The following is a 24,700-nucleotide window of genomic DNA, read 5'->3' on the forward strand; positions in this document are numbered from 1 at the left end:
TACTGACCTATGAAAATACTAAATAATGAATATTTCTGAACGTTTCTCAAGTCAGCATGACATGACATGATACTAATCAAATTAGAATGGTCCACCCCCACATACATTTCTCTTTCTCTCCTCCTGTCTTTGCAAACACCCCCTCTCTCTTCTTCTCTCTCTCTCACACACACACACACACACACACACACACACACACACGCACACACAACAGTTTACAGGAAAGACGGCTCTATAAATCAGTCCCTGTGAAGGATAGGGTTAACTGTGCTCATTGGAGTCCCAGGAGAGATGTGCCTCTCCTTTCACACAGACACTAATAATCCCTCCTAGCCATTTCCTCTTGTCCTCTCTGCTCCTTTAGAAGACAAGCAACACAGACGCAAGGGCATATAGGTGGACCGAAAACATTGAGCTAACAGTCGAGAGGGTAGCGTCCATTTTACACCCCCCCCCCCCCCCCCACACACACACACAGTGTCCTGGAAGCAACCCCAATGTTATTATTGTGTGTGTGTTTTTTTTTCCTCTCTCTGCATGCATGACGTGACGCGTGAGAAGCAGAGAGTGGGGGAGGGGAAGACAGAGCGAGCGGCTGGTGAGCAGAGAGGAGTGGAGCGGGGCGAGTGAGTGAGCGAGCGAAAGAACGAGCATCTCTTGCAGGCATTCATTTGGATGAGGGGGGGCTGGTGATTGGCTGGGGGAGTGAGCGGCGTCACGCACGCACACAGGCAGGGGGGAAGCTCACAAGCGATCACGGCGTAGTGCAGTGGAGTTGGGAGGAAACCCTTTTACATTGAGTACTGAAACCCCCCCCCCCACCCTTCACACACACACGCACACCCCTCGTAGAGCTGCAGCCTGAAGGGAGGTGATCCTCTCTGCTCACGTAAATTTTTTACTCCAAGCGCCACCCTTGTGCTGCTACTACTGCTGCTCCCGTCTCTTCAGCTCTGGACTCAACCTGCTAGCCTCCATCTCCTCTCCACCTCCTCCTCCTCCTCCTCCTCCTCCTGCATCCCTCCGGCTCGTCACGCCGCAGCAGCAGCCATGAACTACCTGCGTCGCCGTCTCTCCGACAGCACCTTCATCTCCAACCTGCCAAATGGCTACTTGTCGGACCTCCAGAAGCAAGACCCCCAGCAGCCTCCTCCCCCGCAGCCCGCGGCACCTGCGTCTGGGGGACAGGCCGACAGCGGCGCACCGGCGCCCAGCACCTCTCCTGCTGTTGAGCACAAGCCCCAGGTCCAGCCCCAGCCTCAGCCCCAGCCTCAGCCTCAGCCTCAGCCCCAGATCCAGCCTCAACCCAAGCCTCAGACTCAACCCAAGCCTCAGCCGGCGTCCACCGGGTCCGGGTTCTTCAGCTCCATCACCAATGTGGTGAAGCAGACGGCAGCCTCGGCAGGACTGGTGGAGCAGAGCACCGTCACGGCGCCCAAGAAGTTCAAGATACTGCTGGTCATTGATGAGCCCACGCAGGAGTGGTGAGTTACTGCAGGCAATGCAAAGACTGTATTGTGGTTGTAGTTGTGTTGTGTTGTGCTGTTATGCTGTGCTGTTGCAATGCTGTGTTGTGTACTGTTAAGGTGTTGTGTTGTGCTGTGCTGGGCTGTGTCGTGTCGTGTCATCTGGTGTTATCTTAGGCTGGGTTGTGTTGTATGAAGTAGCTCTTCTTTAATCTTGTCAACAGGTTTTACTGCCTTCTGGTACTCCTGTGATCAGTTACGATGGGTTATAAAAGATTTGAATGTTTTTCTGGGTTGTCCAGCCCGATGTGTACACTTCTCTATACAACATGAATAATATATTAAGTGTCATTTGGAAAGGGTACCCTGCCAGTCAGGAGTGTCCCTACATGTATATAATAGAATAGAATAGAATAGAATAGAATAGAATAGAATAGAGTAGAATAGAATAGAATAGTGTTCCTACATATATATAATAATGGGGAATATCTGATATAGAGTATACATCTATACATAATGATGTAGAGTATACATTCTTGATATTCACTTGCAAAAAATACATTAATTTATACAACAGGATTAATTTATGCAACAGCAATAAAGCTATGAATTCTAAAATACATTTTGTAAATGATTTGAACCTCATAAGAGTTTGAAATCCAAAAAGTGTGATACGTGGTGGTCGCTTTAAAACATACACCTTCATCTGGATATCAGTTAGAAAACAAGAGTAATTCAGTTAAGGCGAGGAAGGGAGCCATTACACTAAGTGATCCTCATACAGTGATGTAGGCTAGATCCGCAGGCTCTGCACTTCCTCAGACAGGCGGGAAAGGATTACGTGTGTGTCCAGCACCTGACTCCAGGGAGAGTTTACACTTTTTACTAAAAGATATATATAAATTACGATCTTAGTTACCTTATTATTAATTAACTAAATATTTTTCAATGGGTTATTTTATACCTGAGGGTTTCTTGTTTCTTCAGTGTGTGTGTTTGTAGTGTGTGTGTGTATGTTTGTATTGCTTATGTGTATAGGATGCCATCATGTAAATATAATCTAAGCATGCACCACAGAACATAATGGACAGAAAGATATGGTCATGTTTGCCCATCATGCCCTTCAAATCCCAGATGGTATGATGAATGATGAGGCCTCAGGCAGACTTCATTACCACATATGATTTCTCATTGAGCATATGAATACGTGCCTGATAAAATGAAAATAGGAATGAATGACAGGCGGAGAACATCCATAGGTCTAAGTAAGTCCACCTCTATGTTCTAAACACTCCATCGAGAGCTGTGAAAACGGTTCGATAAATCTGTTCAACAAAACAGTTCAACAGTTTCCTAGGATGGATGAGAACCACTTTAACACCTGAGCCCCAAAGGCACACTGTCACCTTGAAATGATGTCTTGCTCAAAGACGCTTTGATTTCACGCCAGGAGAAGATGGACCAGGACCAGAACCAGGAACGGCTGGTAACGGGCCAGACAACCATCGCCCCCCCCCCCCCCCCCCCTCAGCAAACGCCACCCAATCAATAGATCTCTACTGTGACGTGAGGTGACTTGGTTTGGAGCTAAATTAGATGGCTTTATGCTCCAAGACGCAGGTCATTTAGAAGTATGTGGCAACGTTATTGTTCTGTGATTGGACTTGGATGTTTTCGTGAAATTATCCAATAATACTCCTAATAATAAGTCACTCGCCTTCCCCAAACTGTGTCTTTTCACATCAGAGGCTATGTTTTGTTTTTTTTAACGTTTATTTACAAAATTAGTGAAGTTGGATATATATGGCTACTGTGGGAGTCCACCTCTGGCTGAAAGGCACTTTGGGCTCTTTTTTAAGTTTTCTTTTTAGTTGCTGAGGTCCTAAAATAATGTTGTTTTCTCAGAGCGTCTGCTTTCCTAAAAGCTATAAAAATGGAAAGCCATTTAGCTGAGGTATGCCATAAAAAGACATGGTCTCCTGGAGCTTAAAGCAGTGTTTGTTGCCATCCTGTAAAAGGGCAGGTTTACTCCCGTGGACATGGCTTCGCGCAATGCGGACATGGACGTGCGTGCGCATGGCTGTCTCCAAAGTATACTCGTTTTTTTCATGTTGCGCCCGCGTCTCAGCGCACAAGCCTAATCACTCAATTACTGTGTTTGACTTTAACGTCATGTGAATCCACAGCAAAGACAGTCATTTGTGTACAGGTTTACAGTTTTCTCTGCCCCTTCATCACCGTTTACCCCTCTATCTAAATAGCAATCGCTACCAACCCTTAAACTAACGTTAATCTAATCAGCCATGACTTCCTGAAGCATGACATCTGTATTGCAAGTGGCTTTGCATAAAGCGACTGCTTAATGACTAAATTACGTAATTACGTGTTTTCTCTGGACCCTGGGCCAGTGCTTGAAAACTTGCATGCACATGCGCAGCCAACCCGAACAGGCTCGCGAGTACACACATTTTTGGTGCTGCGCAGATTGTGCTGATGACGAATTTGCGTCGTGAATACCATGCGCATACCATGTCCGCGGCGTTATACCTGTATAAGTGTTGTATTGATTATTATTATTATTAATAATTATAATAATAATAATAATACATTTTATTTATAAGGCGCCTTTCAAGATACTCAAGGTCGCTACAACAGTCAACAATACAGTTAATTAAATTTGTTTAAATACACAAAGCAGAGCAGCAGCAGAAAAACAACTTCAGCAACCAGGAACATTAAAAGTTATACGCCTGCCTAAACAGGTGGGTTTTGATGCTAGATTTAAAAAGAGCGATTGAATTTGGGTCAATGTTCCTGATGTCAGGGGGGGAGGGAGTTCCAGAGGTGAGGGGCAGAGCGGCTGAAGGCTCTAGATCCCATGGTGGACAGATGGGCTCGGGGGACGGTCAGGCTGATGGAGGAGGCAGACCTGAGAGACCGGGTAGGGACATTGATATGGAGGAGGTCAGAGAGGTATGGTGATGGAGGTGGATCAATATAGGGGTTGTTGGACATTTCATTGCTATCATATATACTGTAACTAAGTGTTTCAACCCTGTATCACACAAACTGCTGTCCCCTCTTGACCTAAGCACATCTTCACTATAGATTGCATTCATAACACATGCTGTAATGAACACTTACCTCAAGTGGGTGTCTCTGTCTGCAAAGTATCTGGACCTGATCAACGGTTATACTCGTATAAATGGTATATACTCGATTATTTGATCGTTACACCTCATAGATCGTCGGAATAGATGTGAGACGTGAGTCAAATGTAAAAGAATACATCAGTGATTAGAGATATTTGGATGGATTCCTTTCAGACTGAAAAGCAGTCAAGTACGATTCAGTTTCTCTCTGTGTTAGTGCTAATTGGCAAGGATAAATGAGGTGGAGAGCTAATTAGCCTACTAATGCTGACATTTGGCAGTGTAAGTTGTAAAATGGCATCGCTGCACCACATCTGAGTGGCTTGGGGATGGCACCTATCACATGTTCACTTTGCAGCATCACCTCAAATACTCCCGAGGTAAAGGCTAACAATGCTAATAAGTTTACAGTCAAATGTCAAGACAGAAAATAGTAAAGGTGTTCGCTCTTTGTTTTCTATTTCCCCCTGTTGAACCAGTACACATGCAGCAGTGTGCATGAGAGTGGCAACATGTTGGATAACATGAAGGCCACGTGCTTGTGTTAAAGGAAATGCAATTTGCATGTCGTCATGTTTAATATTTTAAAGTCTTCAGCAAGCTTGTGTTTTTCTTGCCCGTCACGTCTCGCAATCATCTTCGATGCTGAGCAGATGTGAAACCCTGAGCCGGGCTCGCTGCCCAAAGCCAGACAGGCTACAGATTTAGACTCAGGCTGGCAGCTGTGTAGAGAGAGAGACCACAGGGCATAGTCTAGTCTGTCATTGGACACAACAGAAAACTCCCCACACAATGACGCTCAAAAGGCCACCAAAGGTCTGTGCCAAAATCACTTGGCAGTGGAAATGTTCACATTGAGACGGCCTTAGCCCCATTATGACGTACTTTTTACATTTACATTTAGTCATTTAGCAGACGCGTTTATCCAAAGCGACTTACAAAGATGTATACACTTTTTACATTTAGTCATTTAGCAGACGCTTTTATCCAAAGCGACTTACAAGGATGTATACACATTTTACATTTACACTGATGGCATACTGCACATCAGAAGCAATTAGGAGTTCAGTGTCTTGCTCAAGGACGTTTCGACAGGAAATCGAAATTGCAACCTTCTGATTACTAAACGACTTCTCTACCTCCTGTACCACTGTCGCCCCAGAGAGATGTACTACTAATACTAGTCTCTGGCTAAGAACAAATTATGTTAAATTTAAAACGTCATGTAAAAATATGAATAGGAGACAAATGAGCAGGAAATTACAGACATTTGACACTAGATAAGGTGACTACATTGTCCTTCAGTGAAATGAACAGGGCAGTTCTTCTAGTGAAATCCAGAGAGACACACTAGAAAATCTGATTCCTGTCTCGACATTGATCAAAATGGCCTGGCCCCCAGCCCACTCAGTAGATCCAGACTGTGAGTGATAAAGGGAAGCGTCTGTGTCGTCTCTAAAGACATTCCTCCTCTCAGTTAACCGGGACAGCAGACGCCTTTAAATGTGAAAAATATATTATGTTTTATGTTATGATTCGTCTGCTATATAATCTGTATATTACGCACTATTGTGTATGACTATATACTGTACATGCACATTTATTAATTTAGATTATATCAAAAGCAATTTACAATACAGGTAGGGTATGCAGTATGTGTGCTCCTTTGGTTGTGTCTCATTATCAAAACAAGTCATGTTAACAGTAGAAATCAGCATTAGCTTTACACTGTGGTGGTGTCCCTAGGCTGAGTCTAGGGACTCCCTTGTAAGGAGCCTGTGCAGTCTTTCAAACTTCAGTCTCGTCAGTATGAAAGCACACACACACACACACACACACACACACACACACACACACACACACACACACACACTCACACACAAACACACACACACACACACACACACACACACACACACCGTATGAAAGTTAAAACTCTGAAAAGGGTTGTGCAGGGTGCTTTCATTACACATCATGAAAAAAACCAGGGCACATTTAGTGGTGAGTCATCTCTCAAACAAATGCCACACACAGGAATTCAGACGATCCTACGCGTTCATACTCTCGTATTTCACATGATAATTTCCCTCTCTGGAGACAGGCTCTCAAGTACGACTAATATCATCACGCTCACTGCGGTGAATACACTCTTTAAACCCACACCTATCATGAAGACAGGGCCACCATTTTTGTAGAGTTCTGTATGCTCTAGCTCTGTGGGAGCTCGGGTCATCGTTTATCTGTAGCCGAGGATGGATACATATTGTATGAGAGCATACAGCACTTATTTCTGCTTAAAAACAACTTTGTCAGAGTTCATTTGAGGCAACACAGGCTGACAGCAATACACCCTAAGATGTCATTGCGGATCTTTTGGGACAAGGAGATAGTGGCTGCAACTTTGTGAAATGGTAATCCCAGACACATCCTCTTCCCTGCAAGTGAATGACCAGAGCCAAACTGAACCATTTATTTCTCTTCTAACGCAGACAGTTTACTCAAGCTCTTAATTTAACATCTCCCACTTAGAGGTCGTTTACATGGACCCTAGTTTGTCAATCTGATACAGATAGCTAATACAGATAGCCCTATCATTTAGACGAGCACTCTCTATCCGCACTCTCTATCCGCAACGATCGAAGTCTGGGGTAGAAAGTGAGTAGATTTGAATCGGTACGGGGGCTGGTGTTCGTCTGCACGGATTCAGCCTTTAATCACTGAAATCACTGGGGAGGTGCCAGTGCAGTCCCTCCACGGATGTGACCCACACCTTATGCTGAAGCACACAGCACAGATCAATGAACTGTACAAATGGAAATGATTCTTCAGGATAACATTTATAAATGAACTTTACAAATGGAAATGATTCTTCAAGATAACAATTATAAATGAACTGTACAAATGGAAATGATTCTTCGAGATATCATTTTTAAATGTTGTCTGTGCGCGGAGCTTAGTGGCAACAGTGGTATTGGCTTGGCAGAGCAAATTCATTAGGCGAAATCGAAACCCTCTGATAATAACAACAAAAACAACAACCAATCAAAACATGAAATCTAATTACACGTGATTACAACCTTAATTGCACAATGACTTTAAAACCTCCAGTGGGAGATCGCCAAATGACCTTTTTGTTGCAGTACAAAATGAGGCAATAACTGCTGTGGCACAAGACAAATCATGCCAACGGTGATTAATGCGAAAGGTATAATCCACAGCAAATAACAAGAGATTAGAAGCATTACAAGGATACATGTGTGTTTTCAATTTTAATTAGATAAAGGTTTGTTTTGCAGCCTGTATGATTGCAGGCTGTATGATTGATTATATATGTATTACAGTTAAATGTATTTCAGTGGGCCATACATCTAAAGGCTTAGAGAGCTAAGCTAATTTGAGATAATTTGTGGTCAGTGTTGCAGAAAAAAAAATGTGATATCAATTTGGCGATTATTAAAGGAAAAGATTGTTTCATCCACTCCATCCATTAATCCTACTGTGTGATGAGGAGGGCCTGGTGATGAAACGCAGTGCGTTGTTTCTATGCAGGGCATGAAAAGGCTGCCTCTCATCTTCATTAGTATGCCTTAGGGCGCTCGCTCATCTGCATAGCAATGACCTGTCATCTGTCCAAATGTCAACAGTTGCCAGAGTACCTGTAGGAATCCCACGATGCAGTTCTCTGCTACAGGTTACACACGCACTGAACCCTCTCCACATTTTTTTCATTTTTTTTCTTCATTTTTTTCATTTATTTTCTACATTTTTTTCATTTCATTTCATAGGCGCCGGTCTCTTAGAGCAATCTGTTCAGTATTCACTGAGAGGATCACTTGCTCAGTAGAGAAGGAGAGCGCTGAGGTGAGATAGGTTATTAGGTTCTTTTTTTATTGCAACAGCTTTGGATTTAGATTGCTATGGATATAAAACCAAATCTCAAATCCACTCACTGCATAGACATAGAAAAGACAGCAAATCTGCTAGAGGTGTTGAGAAAGTACCCTTTTCACTTTTTCTTTTTTTTGTATCTCTTTTTTTATCTGTATAATTCAGCAATATTTTCAATTTCATTTTTCAATATTGTTGCACTGGGGTTCAATGACTGTTTCTATCTCTGTAATGCAGAAACGCTTCTTGTCTTGTGTAAGTGAGGCGGAGCTGGCTGGCAAAAAATGATATCAACCAATAATCTCATTTCAACCACAGCCATCCTGACGGTTGAGTCCCTAAACTAAGGTTATTTAACGCACAGTGCATCTTGTTTCATTGGGAGGTATGCTATGTTATTGGTTATATTATTACACAGAGGGAAAAATGTGCCACAAATGCAGAGAAACATCTTTAAACATCCATTAAGAATCCTGGTAGTGGCTTTAATTATATAGCAATAGTATACGGTCCTGATGGCAAGATTTACAGTTAAGGTTACAAACACGTGTGCAGGTATGTGATGTTTTCTTGCATAGCAACTGCTATCATCCAGTCACACTGGATCACTATGGGAACCATAAAGATAGTTGAAGGCAGAGCACATAAATAGCTGGAGAAAGTACTGTAATCCTGGTGTCTCTTCCTCTCTTCCTCTCCTCCTCTCTGGTGATTGCAGACACATCACAACACAGTTTTTACATTTGCTTACAACTGAACACGACTATGTTTTCAATGTCTAAATCTGCACTGGTCGGGCTACACAACACAATTCAGTTTGCATTAGGCTAATGCCAGATATGGTCAAACTACTCTCACTCTCTCTCTCTCCCTTTCCCTCTATCTCTCCCTCTCTCTGCCTCGCTCTCCCTCTCTTTATCCCTCTCTCTCTCTTTCTCCCTCTCTCTCTCTTCCTCTCTCTCTATCTCTCTCCCTCTTTTTCTCTCTCTCTCTCTACCCCTCTACCTCTCTTCCTCTCTCTCTCTTTCTCCCTCTCTCTCTATCTCTCTCCCTCTCTCTTTCTCCCTCTCTTCCTCTCTCTCTCTCTTTCTCCCTCTCTCTTTCTCTCTCTCTCTATCTCTCTCCCTCTATTCCTCTCTCTCTCTCTTTCTACCTCTCTCCCTCTCCCTCTCTTTATCTTTATCTCTCTCTCTATCTCTCTCCCTCTCTCTCCCTCTCTCTTTCTCTCTATCTCTACCCCTCTATCTCTCTTTCTCTCTCTCTCTACCCCTCTCCCTCTCCCTCTCTTTCTCTCTCTCTCTCTCTACCCCTCTACCTCTCTCCCTCTCTCTTTCCGTCTTTGATCTGGCATGCCACCTGTAGTAGTCTGCTTTGGGCTCCTCATTTGTCCTCACAGAGGCCAGTGCTGTGCTGAAATTAGATCTGCCATGAATAATTCAGGTGGAGTAGTCCAGCTGGCATTTTTCCTGGTGAAATCTATCTGATGGGGACGGCCCAAAACAACGTTTCACTGAAGCAAGTGATTTATTTTTTTCCTCATCCTGAAAAGCAATTAGTCCAGTCGAGTCACAACGAGCGTGTTTCTGCACGCATGCTGGAGAGGCTTTCGACAACGCAGACAAAGCCGAGTCAATTAAAACTAAAACCAACAGCTTCAATGATCTGAAGTAGAGTACATCACAAATGTTATTCATAACGAACACAGAAATGCAGAAGCAGATCATTCAACTCTCTCCCCCTGAATACACATAGGCAACAGTAGTCATGTTTACATGCTGGTTGGGTAGATGCGATAGGATTGTGTTCAACTGAAAATACCAATGAGACTGACACATGTCTGCTGATCTTTGTATGGGGCGTAAGAGGATGAGAAATCTGCAGCCAAACATAGGAATGTGTTTTACGACTACAACTACTACTGCTACTACTACTACTACTACTGCTACTACTACCACAGCTAAGGACTAGTTTGTACAAAGGAGCTGAGGACTTCATTGTTCGATGGGGATTGTGTGTGTGTCTGTGATAGGTGTCTGATCTTTCCAAGGCTGTCTGCTAGAAACGGACCAACAATCCTTTAGACAAGACTAACTTAACGTGACCCTTTGTTAGTCTGCTGGTCAATTTAGATATTCAAATGAGTACAGTAAATATTCAGCATATTGTTTTCTTCTTCATTTGTTCCAGGGCAAAAGTGTTCAGAGGGAAGAAGTTACAAGGGGATTATGACATCAAAGTGGAGCAGGTAAGCAAGTGCAAGTGTAGGACCTTTGAAAGTACAAGTGCAATTGACAAAATGTCTCCTTAGACCTATTAGAACCGTGTATAGGAAGTGTCCATTACCATCAGGGGCGGATCTAGCCATTTTGGGGCCCTAGGCAAAATATAGACATGGGGCCCTCATTTTTGAAACACGTACACAAAACAAATAACCATCCCAATACTCTTAGAATCGCAATAAACCCATAGTGCACTGCCACTCAACTCTCCACAGTAAAATCAGTTTCAGATTTCTCCAGCCTTTGCCAAAATTACATGTTTATTACTCAGATCAAACGAGAAAGAGAGAGAGAGAGAGAGAGAGAGATTAGAATTTCCATTCTCTGCCAGAGATACAAAATGATCTTGCACTTAACACAACTAAAATACAAAATGGATATGAGTCTATGAAAACCACCATTTACATTTAAACAGGACCAATGAAAAGATTTTGTGTGTGGACAGGAATAACAGTGGCTGTGTGTGTGAGTGAGAGACAGTCAATTTCGGCAGTGTATCTGTTACAGAACCTGTTATCTATCTGCCGAGCAAATGTCAGGCTCATATACAAAAACATTAACTTGAATTAATTGATGCTAATACCTAGCGCAGTCTCTGTAATTTCCCCTATACGTTAGTATTAAGCTAACGTATTTTCTATCACAGTTTAAACACGCAATGCTATGTGAAACGAATGTTACGAGATGAGATTACTAAAATGTATTCTGCATGTCTGCTCAGTTTTACAGTGCTACCCAAGTAAAGGTTTGAAAATAACTTCAAGCTTCAGACTTTCTGTTAGGGAAACTGTTTTCTATCTGCCAAGCAAATTACCTATTGTTCTGGAGGTTTATTGCTTTGCAACAGGGGCAACCTTTCTAGGGATCCCTCTGCTTTGGTTTGAAGTAACGTTATTTCGTGCTGCATGCGTTACTACGTGATCATATTCTGGACTAGTCCAAAACACAATGGAGGGGAGCATGTGTGCTGGAAAATTATTATTTAGGCATTAGTTCGGCGTTATGTTGATATTTTTGTTATTTTTTTCTACTAGAAATGTGTTTTTTTTTTTTTTTTTACATAAGTAATGGCTGGGGGGGTCAGATTTGGGGGCCCCTAATAAAGACAGATTTGGTTGGGGCCCTAGGCACTTGCCTAGGTTTGCCTAATGGAAGATCCGCCTCTGATTACCATGACATGTACTGTCAGCACAGACAGTGTTTGAGAGTTATTCCTTTGCCATGATGGTAAATGCCAGTGTTTTGTTGTAGGCCCAGTTTGGCGACATTGATGTGGTATCTCATGCCAATGGGAGCTGCACTGTGGCGATGCAGGTCTTGAAAAATGACACACAAGTGATCAGGTGAGACACCGAACGCAATGGATGCAATCACTTCCTCGTAAACATTTGATTGTTTTCGTATCAATATTACCCTCCAGTAGTGGATCAAGCAAGGTTTTTTTTTAATTTGAGAGTGTAATATATGTACCTGTACAGTTTAAGGCCATAATTACACACCTCTGACTTCTTTGGCTTGATCTTGTTTGTTGTCAACCATCTCACTTTCAGGTCGTTTAAGCCAGACTTTGTGCTCATTCGCCAGCACGCCTTCAGCATGACTGAAAACGACGACTTCCGCAACCTCGTCATCGCTCTGCAGTACGCTGGCATTCCCAGCTTAAACTCCCTGGACTCCGTCTACAACCTGTGTGACAAACCCTGGGCTGTATGTATTCCGAAACGCAAGCTAATCACTGCCGCTCAATACAATGAGGACAGAAACATCAAAACATTTTGCCGAGATTACATAATCATGATGCAACTACAGGAGAACATTCACTTCATCTTTTGCACTAACAAGCTACAACATTAGATACACGTCCATAACACCCTTATTTTGTTTTGTGTTCTGTGTCTAGTTTGCTCAGTTGATCGGTGCATACAGAAGCCTTGGCGCAGAGAAGTTTCCTCTCATTGAGCAGACCTACTATCCAAACTACAAAGAAATGGTACGACACGACATAACTATTTTTAGTCTCATTAACAATAGGGACCATATGAGTGGCCCGTCTTATCAGTCATTTGACACCGACGGCACTGATTAGACTAAATGCCTGTTGACTCAGCAAGACCCATTTATAGCTCCTTAATGATCTGTGACCTTCTTCCAGGTTGCCATGCCAACATTTCCTGTTGTTGTGAAAATTGGACACGCTCATTCAGGGATGGGCAAGGTAGGTCTGTGGGGTATTTAATGCTGGTTTGGGGCTGTGCTGAAAGCTTGTGAAGTACTGATGACCTATATCTGAGGCCTGTCTAACTGTATTTGTACCTGTGAACAGGTGAAAGTGGACAATCACAGTAAGTTTCAGGACATTGCCAGCGTCGTGGCTCTCACAAAGACGTACTCCACCTCAGAGCCATTCATCGAATCGAAGTATGACATCAGGATTCAGAAGATCGGGACTGATTACAAAGCTTACATGTGAGTAGACGCAAGCTCAGTGGCCCTTTTAATGTCAAATGCCCTGAAAATGTACGTGGATTTAGACATTAATAATGGATGGATTCCTATTCCTCATCAGGAGGACGTCTATCTCTGGTAACTGGAAATCAAACACAGGAGCTGCAATGCTCGACCAAATTGCCATGACAGAGAGGTGAGTTACACACACAAAGTGCACACGCCACCATAGCAACAACGAGATTTACTTGAAAGGTGTCAGGGACAGTATCCATGTTAGAAATGTAATGCCGTCACGTATTTCAAGCGATAATATAATGACATACTATTAACAATGAACGGCTGAAATCAAGATCACAGTAATTACATAATATTTTAGTCTCACCCTTCATCAGAGATAATTATGTTTACGGGGAAAACACTGCAAAGGGACAAGTGCATGGGCTGTAGTAGGCAGGTGGTTAAAGTCATAGTACCTTGTGCAGACATTTCTGTCGGTAGCTGACTCTGTGAAGGACTTGGATCTGTAGTGGAGTAGTTCTGCCATACACTAGAATCCGATGCAGTACCAACACTACACATATTCAGTGTTTAGAGAGTCACACTCTGTTTGACAGCCTCAAAGTTAAAGTGGGTTGATGTTGGTGATTTGTGATGATTGATGAGTTGTGTATGTGTGATTGCAGGTATAAACTCTGGGTTGACACCTGTTGTGAGGTGTTTGGCGGCCTGGAAATTTGTGCTGTCAAAGCCATCCATGGCAAAGATGGAAAGGATTACATCACGGAGGTTTGTGGAGCATATCAGTGATTAATGAGGGGTGGAAAGGTTATTTATGATACGGTTCATTTAATTGTTCTACTATTATTAGTGGTAATGATTATGATAATTTAAACGACACTGTTGTATAATGTCTTAATAATGTCTTAATTATCAGAAATGAACAGAAATGCTCTTTGATACTAATACATCTGATTTTAATTATCTTAGTTATTTCATGTTTGTTAGGGACATGTTTTTGTTTTATATTGATTGGTCCACTCTGTTTACCGTAACAGGCAGCCATTTTGTTCAATTGTGTGAATTTATGTGTGGAATCGCCAAATCCTCCAGTAACTGTAAAAATGAATTTTGCGCCAGCACTGTCTGGATGAGTTCCTTACTTGACTAGAAAGAACCCCAAATAGCAGTGCATTCTGGGATGGAACTTGTAGCACAGAACCACTGGGTCCAGAGTTAGCTGCTATCTGGGCGTATAGCTCCTCCATTTCAACACTAGATTTTTTCTTAGTAAACTGGAATTAGATATTCTAGATGTAATAGGGCAGAGGTAGAGATTGAGATTTGAGATTATCTCACTATGTTATCAGGTGGTTTGTCTCCGTGCGGTAATGTGGTGTGTTTGTGTTAGGTGGTTTGGCTCTGTATGGTAAATTGGTGTGTTTGTGTCGGGTGGCTTGTCTCGGTGTGTTAAATTGGTGTGTTTGTGTCAGGTGGTTTGGCTCTGTGTGGTAAATTGGTGTGTTTGTATCAGGAGGTTTGGCTCTGTGTGGTAAATTGGTGTGTTTGTGTTAGGTGGCGGGCTCCTCAATGCCTCTCATCGGCGATCACCAGGCCGAGGACAGGCAGCTGATCTGCGACATGGTTGTGGCCAAAATGAACGCAGAAGTGGGATCGACGTCTAAACTCCAACGGCCAACTACCATTCAGCCATCACAGGTACGGTTTCCAGGCAGGACAGTCAGTGGTGTAGTGGTCCCTGGAGAAGTGGGTATACTCTTAATTTTTTTAAGCATCCCATACAGTACAGGATAAACGCCCTGTTTTGAGAAGTGGGTATACTCATTCCTGACTGAAAAATAAGTGGGTATACTCCGTATACCTGCGTATACCCTGGACTTCACCACTGAGGACAGTACGAATGTACTGAAAGCCCTTCATAAGTGCCTCTTTCACCAGAAGGTAGTGCAGTAATGTTGTGCACTCTGTGTTCACTTTATATCCTAACATTAACTTTTGAATGTAGTTATAACAGAACATGATACTTCATACTATATGTCAGTTCATGTTTGTGAACTGTGTTACTTAAAAAAAATAGTATTGGAATTGCATTGAAGTGTTCTGTAAATGGTCAACATTGACTCTAGATGTTGTCTTTCGTCAAATAGTTCATATGATTTTAACACCTGTACTGTATTAGCCTGGTGACACCAGCCTACGTATTTCCGCCTGAATTGATTTCAAGCTCATACTCAGTCTGGCCCAACCCCATTGACAATCGTCTCCAGAACTCAAAATTTTGCAGGACCAATCAGCGAACAGTTCAGAGATGTGACGCAAAACTCGCCTTGGAGGAAAAGACACGAAAAGCTATCGGAAAAGTTGTCTCAACTCTCGAGAACATCAGAAAATTAAAAGGAGAACAAGAGTATTTTCTTGTAAGTTTTATGATTGGAAAGGACGTCGTAGCTCTTCTCCCAACTGGCTTTGGGAAGAGTTTAATCTACCGAATGCTTACTAAACGTTGCTGATTGGTTAAGGGAACTCCAATGATTTTAAACCTCAAGATAAGCACCCGCCCATCTCGGAAACCAAAATGCATTGGGTTGGCCCAGACTGAAAGACGGAATGAAATGGAGTCACAGGCTGGTAATGACCAGGCTAGTAATGTATATACTGTATATACTGTATGTCACAATATGTCAGTTCGTGTTTACAAAGTGCGTTCCCTGTTTTTGGTGTTGTTTGTCTGACCCCCTGTAGGCGCCCACGGAGAAGGAGGTTGCGAGCGACCTGAAGAAGACCCCGACCCAGAGGCCCCCACCTCAAGGTTGTTTGCAGTACATTCTGGACTGTAATGGCGTCGCGGTGGGGCCCAAGCCCGTCCAGGCTAACTGAGACCACAGACCCAATAGAACAGAAAGAGGAATAGAATAGAACTGCATAGAATTATTGCAGCCGAGAATCAGTCTTGGTGAAAAACACATGGTGTTGCCAGAGACCAGAACAGGGGGGCAAGCTGAATGAGAGTTTAAGCGTTTAAGTTGTCTGTGTACGTCTGCACAGTGTGTGTGTGTGACGTTGGCCTGGGCGGTGTTTGTCTTTCCTATGCAGTGTCAAAATGTACTGTTCCCCCCCTTGTGACGCTGATGATTTGTGTGCTTTTGATGGTTGCTTTTGTTTCTCTGTAAAAGTGAGTGTTTTTTTTCCTTTTTTTTTTCTTCAGGGCTGTTGTAAGAACAAATTGTGCCTATACTGTGTTCAGTGTCACTTGTACCCATTCATATTTTATCATTTAACATCTAACTCTTTATTACTATTTATTTTGTACTTTTCCATTTTGTTGCTCACTTATTGATGATGTTCAAACTGTGGTTGGATGTGCAGTTTGACGTGTGTGTGTGTGTAATGTGCGTCTGTAAATACATATATGTATGCTTGCGTGTATGGCCGTCGTGAAATTACATTCATATATATTTACATGTCCCAGCCTATATACATGTTTTTATTTGCATGAGTGGTTTTAACAAGGATAACTGTGATGAATTGTGAGGTCAGGATAATGTATGTATTTCGTAACAGCACTGTTAACAAATATCCTTCTCTATTTTGTGGACTGTGCGCTTGGTGAATGTCATAAGATGTTGTCCCTATTTTTAAGTATATGTGAAGTGTATACGCTGGTAAGAAAAGCTATGAACAACATCACATTATCTATACAGACTTTATGTATTTAAGAGTTCAAAAACAGTTAGCGACCATTCTGCCAGTTCTTATCAATAGTGCATCCAAATCTGAACCCTTCTAGAAACAGTTGAGCTATCAAGTCTATAATCCACAGTAATACCCTCATCATGGGTCTCTATGCACAGCAAAGCTTCGGATGTATACCAGAATTCGAAAAACTACGTACCAAGGCCTTGTACTACATACGTATACCAATATTGTTTGAAACCAAAGGATGAGACCCTCACACTTTAAACGATTCTGCACTTAGTGTCTCGTTTGGCCCTGCTCCTCTTTAATCGTTATCTCACAAGCATAACTCTGCCAGTTCTGTTGGATGCATAGTTGAGCATCTTCTCCTCTTCTTCCTTTATAGATGAAAGCCATATTTAACACACTCTGTCTCCGTTCAGTGAAAGGTGTGCATTACGACAAGTCGACCCATCATATTTTTTTAGTGTCTTGTCTATTAGACACAATAGAGTATTCAGCATATCAGCCTAGTCAGGTTTTATGGTTTAAGCCATATTAGGTCGTGTGTAGATGTGTCGCAATCATTTGTTTGATACAGACTCTTTTCAGTTCCTGTATGGCAGTCATGGATCATTTCGATAATATCGTGAGTATATGGTTGTGCCGTTTGCAGATTATTTTCTCTATTTGCCTTATTTGAATAAGTTTATGGGGTGTGCAATACAATGTTTATTTTCTTTCACATATTGCACTGCCCAAATAAGAGATGGTAATATATATATATAGATATATCTGTTTAAATTGACCCACTGTGCATACTCTGAAATGGAACTGGTGTATTGTCTTATAGTGTAGTTTATCAGATGAATATATAGCACACTCCTGTCATTCTGGATGAGGGTACATACATACAACAAATAATACAAACTGCCTGTGTGATGGTCTTAAGTTTTCCATGCCAAGTTTGAAAGATACATTAGTCCATACTTCTCTCTATGATCTATGATGTCTCCCATTGGCTCTCATCTTACTTCAGGCCTAGCTGAGGCAGTTGGTGGTTAGTGGGTATGATTGCTAATCATCAATTACTGACTAAAACTGTACATTTTTAATAACAATTTATTTTGTACCTCGTTAAGACTGTAAGACTGACTGTACTTGTGCAGTAAGTTTAAAGTGTTTATTGAGCTTTGTGTCATTTTATGAGATGTATAGTAACAAAGTGTCAAGGTAAGCTAAATAGATATAGTTCAGATTTCAGATTTCGCAATTGGATTCTGGCCTCTAATCTGATCCTTTCATTTGTCCCAGTCTACTGCTGCTGGGGGCACCAACTTTACTGCCAAAGTGTCGGGTAGTTAAATTATAATAATGAGTCATCTTTTAGGCCATAATCGCAATTACTCTCTACTCAGCTCCATTGTTCAATTATGTCTACAGTATAATTACCCACAATTTCTTGGCTACAGCCTTCCGGCACTGTGATCTGTCCTGGTGCCAGTTCAATATTTGATATTAGGACGGCGTTCACTCAAAATCGGAGATAATACTGTGGATGAATTCCTTTACGTGATGATATCTTCCTTTCTCGCAGGCAATAAAGGTTCATTTGCAATATATATGCTCGCTGTGTTGCTACATTTGTTCCTGAAGGAATGGTTCATATTAGACAACCAGCATTGATTTGCTAACACTAAAGACTAGCACTATTCTGTCTGATAGCACTGATTAGCATTGTCGACCCGGATATCTGGTTAAGCTCAAGTCCTCTCTTAGAAGGCAGGAGCCAGGCATGTTCCCTTTCACATTTACCCGGTGTTCTTTTGTTGCTTGAAGATTGATGTTCAGCAGAGTCTTCTTTGTTGTGTCCTCGTGCCCTTTGCTACTTGTGCCTTCCTACTTAGCTGTGGAAAGTGTTGTGTTGTGGCTTTTGATGTTTACAATGTTCCTCAGAGGAGCAGAGAAGATAAATGTAATAAAATTCATGTTACAAAATGTCTGGGTCATGGATATGTTTCTTGGCTAGACCGAGCAACAGAGAGAGAGAGAGAGAGAGAGAGAGAGAGAGATATGTATTTAATATCAGAGTGTTTCTTGTACTAAACATAGGGAGCTTCATGGATTCTCAGGCATCCATTTCTCAAAATCAGCCACCACCTTCAGGGCCTGCTCCACCCTCAGGGTCTGCGTCGAGCGCCTCTACAGGAGACCCTGGCAGGGGGCTGAGTACACAGCCTGCAGGCCTGTCTGCACCGCGGCATGCTGGGAAGAGTCATCAGCAGCAGCCCCTAGAAGGGCAGCCTGCCAAGCCCCTGCCACCGAGACGGCGTAACTCAAAAACACAGAGCCAGTCCAGGCCTCAGCAACCACCCCCAGTCAGGGGTCAAGAACTACCCCAATCCAGGCCTCAGGAACAACACCCAGTCAGGGATCAAGAACAACCCCAATCCAGGCCTCACGAACAACCCCCAGTCAGGGGTCCAGACCAACCCCAGTCCAGGGGTCAAGAACAGCTTAATTCTGGGCCTCAGGACAAGCCGCGCCTGCCTAGGACTCAAGACCAGCTCCCCTCCAGGCCTCCGGTCCAGCTCTTAGCTGTGTCCCAGGCGATGATTCCCCCACAGTCTCTGTCCCCACCTGAGCCCCAAGGTGAGGCCATGGCCCAACCTGACGCAGGTAAAGAGCAGCAGGTGACGCAGGGGACGGCCAGGGCTCAGGCCACTCCTCAGCTGAAGTAAGCAGCCTTTTCTACACTCTCAAAAATAGTTTATAACGACAACAAGAATAATAATAATCTTTAACCCTGAATCTTGTGAATTATGCTCAAAGCTTTTCATAATCAATGATAAAATACATATGTTATTGTAATAGGCAGTTGATACATCGGATACTCTGCTCATCTTTTTGAAGCTACCCTCGTCGTAAGGTCACAGATTACAGTAGCCTACATCTGTAATCTGTGACTTTACGACGAGGGTAGCTTCAAAAAGATGAACAGAGTATCCGATGTCATTTGTCATCAATCATGCTGTCCTGCAATTCACCGAAACAGTGATATTCTCATTGATCTAGCACTCTCTCATTGCTTTCGCAGTAAATCTCAGTCGCTGAGTAATGCTTTTGGCCTCGGTGAAACATCCTTCTTCCAGACGGCCAGTGAGGGGGTGGCCAAAGCGGAAACCGTTCGCAACCTGAGGAAGTCTTTCGCAAGTCTTTTCTCTGATTAGGGGTATGCCCAAGAAGAGAAGATATCAAAATCATGATTCATACTCGTGATTTGTCTATTTTATTATAAATGTAAGCCATAACTGTTGAGTATATTTGTACAGAGGAGTTAAGCGGAGTTGGTGATGTCTTACGTGTTGTTGAATAATAGAATGTCCATGCTTATAAGCTATCTTTTCATTGAATGTAGTTTTGAAGTTTATTTTTCACAAGGGTATAGTGTCATAAAGCAACAGACTTTAAACAGTATGCTATATTATGGTGTCTGTGTTTTAATCGTGTGTACACTAGGTTTTTTAACTTGATTGTATGCTTGTATTTTCCATTTTGATTGTATTCTATCTGAATGGGCTTTTCGAGGTTTCAGCTAAAATGAGTTTCATGCTTTTAGTGTGAGTATTCAGTGATTGGTGCAGGATGTCTCCATGTTAAAAACACATTGTTGTATTGTCATACAGAGTTGGACCTGAGGAATAATACAAGTATTATACCTGAATACTGCATGCACAGCATGATTACTGCTTCACTCATAAGGATATAGTTGATAAAAATAACTTTTATGTTAGACTATCCATATGGCACTTAATGAATGTATTTTTGTAGTGTTGTATTGTGCTAACATAAGCTGTTTGTGAAGCGGATGCAAAATGTAGCCTAACTTATGCATGTCTGTTCATACATAAACGTAAAAATAAATAAATTACTTCCTATGGTCTGCATAACAGCGACCTCGTTCCATGTATTAACGTAGATTGTCAATGGTATTGTAAAGTTTTTTTTTGCATTGTATCAGTGCAGCGTAGGAAACAATGGTCTTTCTTTCAACCCATGAACAAATAAAGTCAGGGAACAAATTAAACATGAAGACCTTTTTAAGTCAACATATGCGACCTTTGATAAAGAGTCAATGGCGCCGAAGTTCCGAAGTTCATGTGTCGATGAACACCTGACAATCTTTAGCCTTGCTCGACAGATCACGGAAATTAGGCCTACAAAGTCATCAGAAAGCGCCACAGGATGACCTTACTATAATTTATGTAGATTAGATAGTCACAAAAGAAATAAACAAACATTGCTCGATGTAGAATAGTCAATCGAATATATTTGATATGTGGAAGACACCGTTAAGGTCAGTAGCCTACAATTTTTTTCACCTTCGAATGTCGATAAATAGCCTTGTTTCTGTTTCTTGTTTGTGTTTACTATTCTCGATAAAACTCGGTATGGATTTCAAAATTAAAGGAACAATCGACAGACACAAGGACAACTAGCACAATCAAGTTCTCTGTTAAGTTATTTATGGGATTGAACGTAACAGCCTGACAATCAAGATCGCCACTCAAGTTTCGAAAGAAATAGCAACATCTCCTTCAGGTAACAGGAATCATTGTTAAACCCTGTGGATTTTTATATTTCATATGTTATTACACGTGACGGTTGCTTTACGTGCAGACAATGAAAGTATGAAACATTTACCGTGAGTTTAGCTAATTGTAAGCCTGCAGTGCGGATGTATCTGCGACTTGTTATGATCTCCTTTCGTCATACCTGGGGTAAATTGAGTGCCACTTTAAAGTATATGTCCATGTACTTGGCATGTGTTGCAATACAATGAAATTTTGTTCTTGTTACATCACTCCTATTAATACCTGCTCTTAAATAGTCAGTGGTTTGTCACCACGGTTTTTGGCTTTGCATTGGACAGTGTATGTTGTACTGTGACATGTGACGGGTATTTCCATTGCTGACGGCGACTTGAAATGTAATGTTAGGATTTGCAAAAGGACAGTTGTATCCTAGAGGTGAACCAGATGAATATTAAATACAAAAACGTCAACTTGCCTTTTCAAGACAAGAGTGTGCTGTCTTAAACCCAATGTGATATAATATAATTATATCATCAATAATAAATCATTGAAGAGCAAGGTCTTGTATTATACACTGTAACGTGTTTATATCTTGCTGTAAAAGGGCCTTGAAGTAATTACAATCCATGTCAACAACGATATGTAATGAATTTTCCATAAACCTGTAGGCGGTTTAACCGACATTCATGTCCTTGTTTGTAGCACACATTATAATTGGAGTGGACAGCAGCTGTCTCATGTAATTCATAACTTAATCTAAACACTCATGGAGGACACAATGCAACACATTACACCAAGACTTGTGACATGGACTGGACACAGTAAGTTCTAAAGCAGGGCAATCTACACTAGTGATGCAAGGCTTTGAAATGCTGATCATTGGGTGAAACATATTTCTGAGAAGTTTCATGAGTGTTTTCCCCTGCGTGCTGATTCTGAAAGATTAAATAAGTTGCTGTCTATGGTATTGCGTAATTATTTAAATATATGTTATTTCCAAATTATGTTATATTTTCAAAAACATGTTTTATAACTCAATTAAAAGGATTTACCATTGAATTTCTACATGACCTCATACCATAGAAAAACTGATGCAAGGAGCATCCATTATGTTACAAATACATAGTGTATTCCCATATTGTATTCCTAATGCATTCCCATAGTGTTTTCCCATAGTGTATTCCTATAATGTATTCCCATAGTGTATTCCCATAGTGTTTCCCCATAGTGTATTCCCATAGTGTAGCTAATTCTGCAGTTTTTGTATTAGTCAATTACAATTCATTGACTTAATTGTTGCTTGGTGATGGCATGCTTTTAATTTCTATGCATATGGAATTGCTTATACTTTTCATATGGGGTTCAGGCTGTTTAGCAGTACATTATTCATGCATGTGGAGAGAATACACTATGGGAATACATTATAGGAATACACTATGGGAAAACACTATGGGAATACATTAGGAATACAATATGGGAAAACACTATGTATTTGTAACATAATGGATGCTCCTTGCATCAGTTTTTCTATGGTATGTGGTCATGTAGAAATTCAATGGTAAATCCTTTTAATTGAGTTATAAAACATGTTTTTGAAAATATAACATCATTTGGAAATCCAAAAAGAATAAAAGGTCTTCACTGGTCCCTAAGAATCTTTTTAATAGAAAGAATCTTTTGCTGTAAAATAGGTTATATGAGTTCTGCATCTGTGGAGCGGATCCAGACTCCCATCGAGAGTAAGGAGGAGCAGATTAACTGACCTTATCTTATACGTATCTAATGTGTCAGCATGGTAGTAAAACTCTGGGCAATTCACTAATTTTGATCTCAAAAGACTTATGCAACACACACATGTCAGGCTGTGTTTGAACAGGTGTTGCGAGCTTCAGATCAGGGTTGGGAAGGAAACATCTGCTGCTACGTTTCTAAAAGGATGTCTTACTGCTTACTAACACTACCATATTAATTAGAAGCCTGGCTTTAGAACGGCATGGTTCTATGGTTTTATACTCCTTTGGTTGAAGTTAAAACCCTGCAAGAGGTCTACCCTGATCAAAGTCAAAGCCAAAGTAGCTTTATTTGTCAATTACCTCAAATGTCAAGACATACAAAGTATTCGAAAAAACATTTCCCACTCTCCTACGGTGAAATATATAAGTGCACAGGCACAACAGAGAGGACATACAAACATACAGACAAGACATTACATAATACAAGTTACATAAAGTGAGGTTATGTAGGGCAAAAAAAAGGGCAATTTGGTACAGTGAGTGGTGTTACCATAAGTGATAAAAGTGCAGAAGCAGTTTGTTACAGAGTCCTAGGTCATGCAATAGTATTGCACAAGGGCAGTGAGAGAACAAAGCGTGCTGTGCGATCTAACTATAAACATTTGAACAAGGTCATAAAGTCACGGATCGGAGACATCAATACCTTGGGTGATCCTAAACCTTTAAAAACCTTTAAAGCTCTACCCATTTGATTTACCACACACTATTTGAATATCGTAAATATGAACGAAAGTGTGAAAGACCTTTAAAGCTCTACCCATTTGATTTAGCACACTATTTGAATATCGTAAATATGAAAGAACCAATTTTGAAATGCTATCACACTCACTCCAGCCAGCTGTATTGTGACAGGAAGTTATATTGAAGTTATACAGAGCTGCATTTGCTGCTGGTGGAGATGCAGTTGGGTTAGTTAGGTATGAACAGACATAAATGAACTCCATTTCACCATAATCTGCTGAGGAAACTGAGGTGGGGTATGTTTCCCGAGCATGTAGTTGAATAACTACTGCCATGGTTACATGATAGAGAGAGTAACATTGTGAACACGCCGTCTCCACAGTTACCACAGTGGTTGCTCAACAATGCTTTCAGGAAACGCAGTCCCTAGGCAACAACAGGCTTGCTCAGTTGGGCTTAAAACAGTGCCAAAAAAAATGGTCCAATGTATTCTACATTTAATATACATATCGTTTGTTTTGACAAGGGTTTAAAATGCTAGTGACTAATGACAAAAAAACGTTTGTCAATAATTGTAATGAATGTTAATGATTTACTGTTTTTTTATCATTTTTAAAAATGATTATGCAAAGTTGTTTTTCCACTATGCAGACAGATTTTCCCGCAAGCACTGAAGCGTTGAGGTCGTCCGCACAGAATCATCTC

The 24,700-nt window shown here is 41.5% G+C and overlaps 1 protein-coding gene across 2 annotated transcripts; it reads left to right on the forward strand.

The window, feature by feature from the left end:
• Positions 1 to 1,050: 1,050 nt before the first annotated feature.
• Positions 1,051 to 16,128, forward strand: syn2a (synapsin IIa; the record flags this gene model as incomplete). Of its 2 annotated transcripts, none has more annotated exons than XM_080832433.1 (11): positions 1,051 to 1,484; positions 10,694 to 10,751; positions 12,037 to 12,128; positions 12,336 to 12,492; positions 12,686 to 12,775; positions 12,938 to 13,000; positions 13,109 to 13,251; positions 13,352 to 13,426; positions 13,917 to 14,019; positions 14,806 to 14,997; positions 16,045 to 16,128. In XM_080832433.1, the coding sequence occupies 11 exons, from the start codon at positions 1,051 to 1,053 to the stop codon at positions 16,126 to 16,128; spliced, it is 1,491 nt and encodes a 496-aa protein (XP_080688559.1). The 2 variants fall into 2 exon arrangements, with proteins under 2 accessions (XP_080688559.1, XP_080688558.1); XM_080832432.1 differs by having other exon boundaries at positions 14,806 to 14,949; positions 15,994 to 16,128.
• Between the last annotated feature and the right edge of the window lie 8,572 nt (positions 16,129 to 24,700).

This window comes from Sprattus sprattus (assembly GCF_963457725.1).
Source record: "Sprattus sprattus genome assembly, chromosome: 2".
Classification (NCBI taxonomy): Eukaryota; Metazoa; Chordata; class Actinopteri; order Clupeiformes; family Clupeidae; genus Sprattus; species Sprattus sprattus.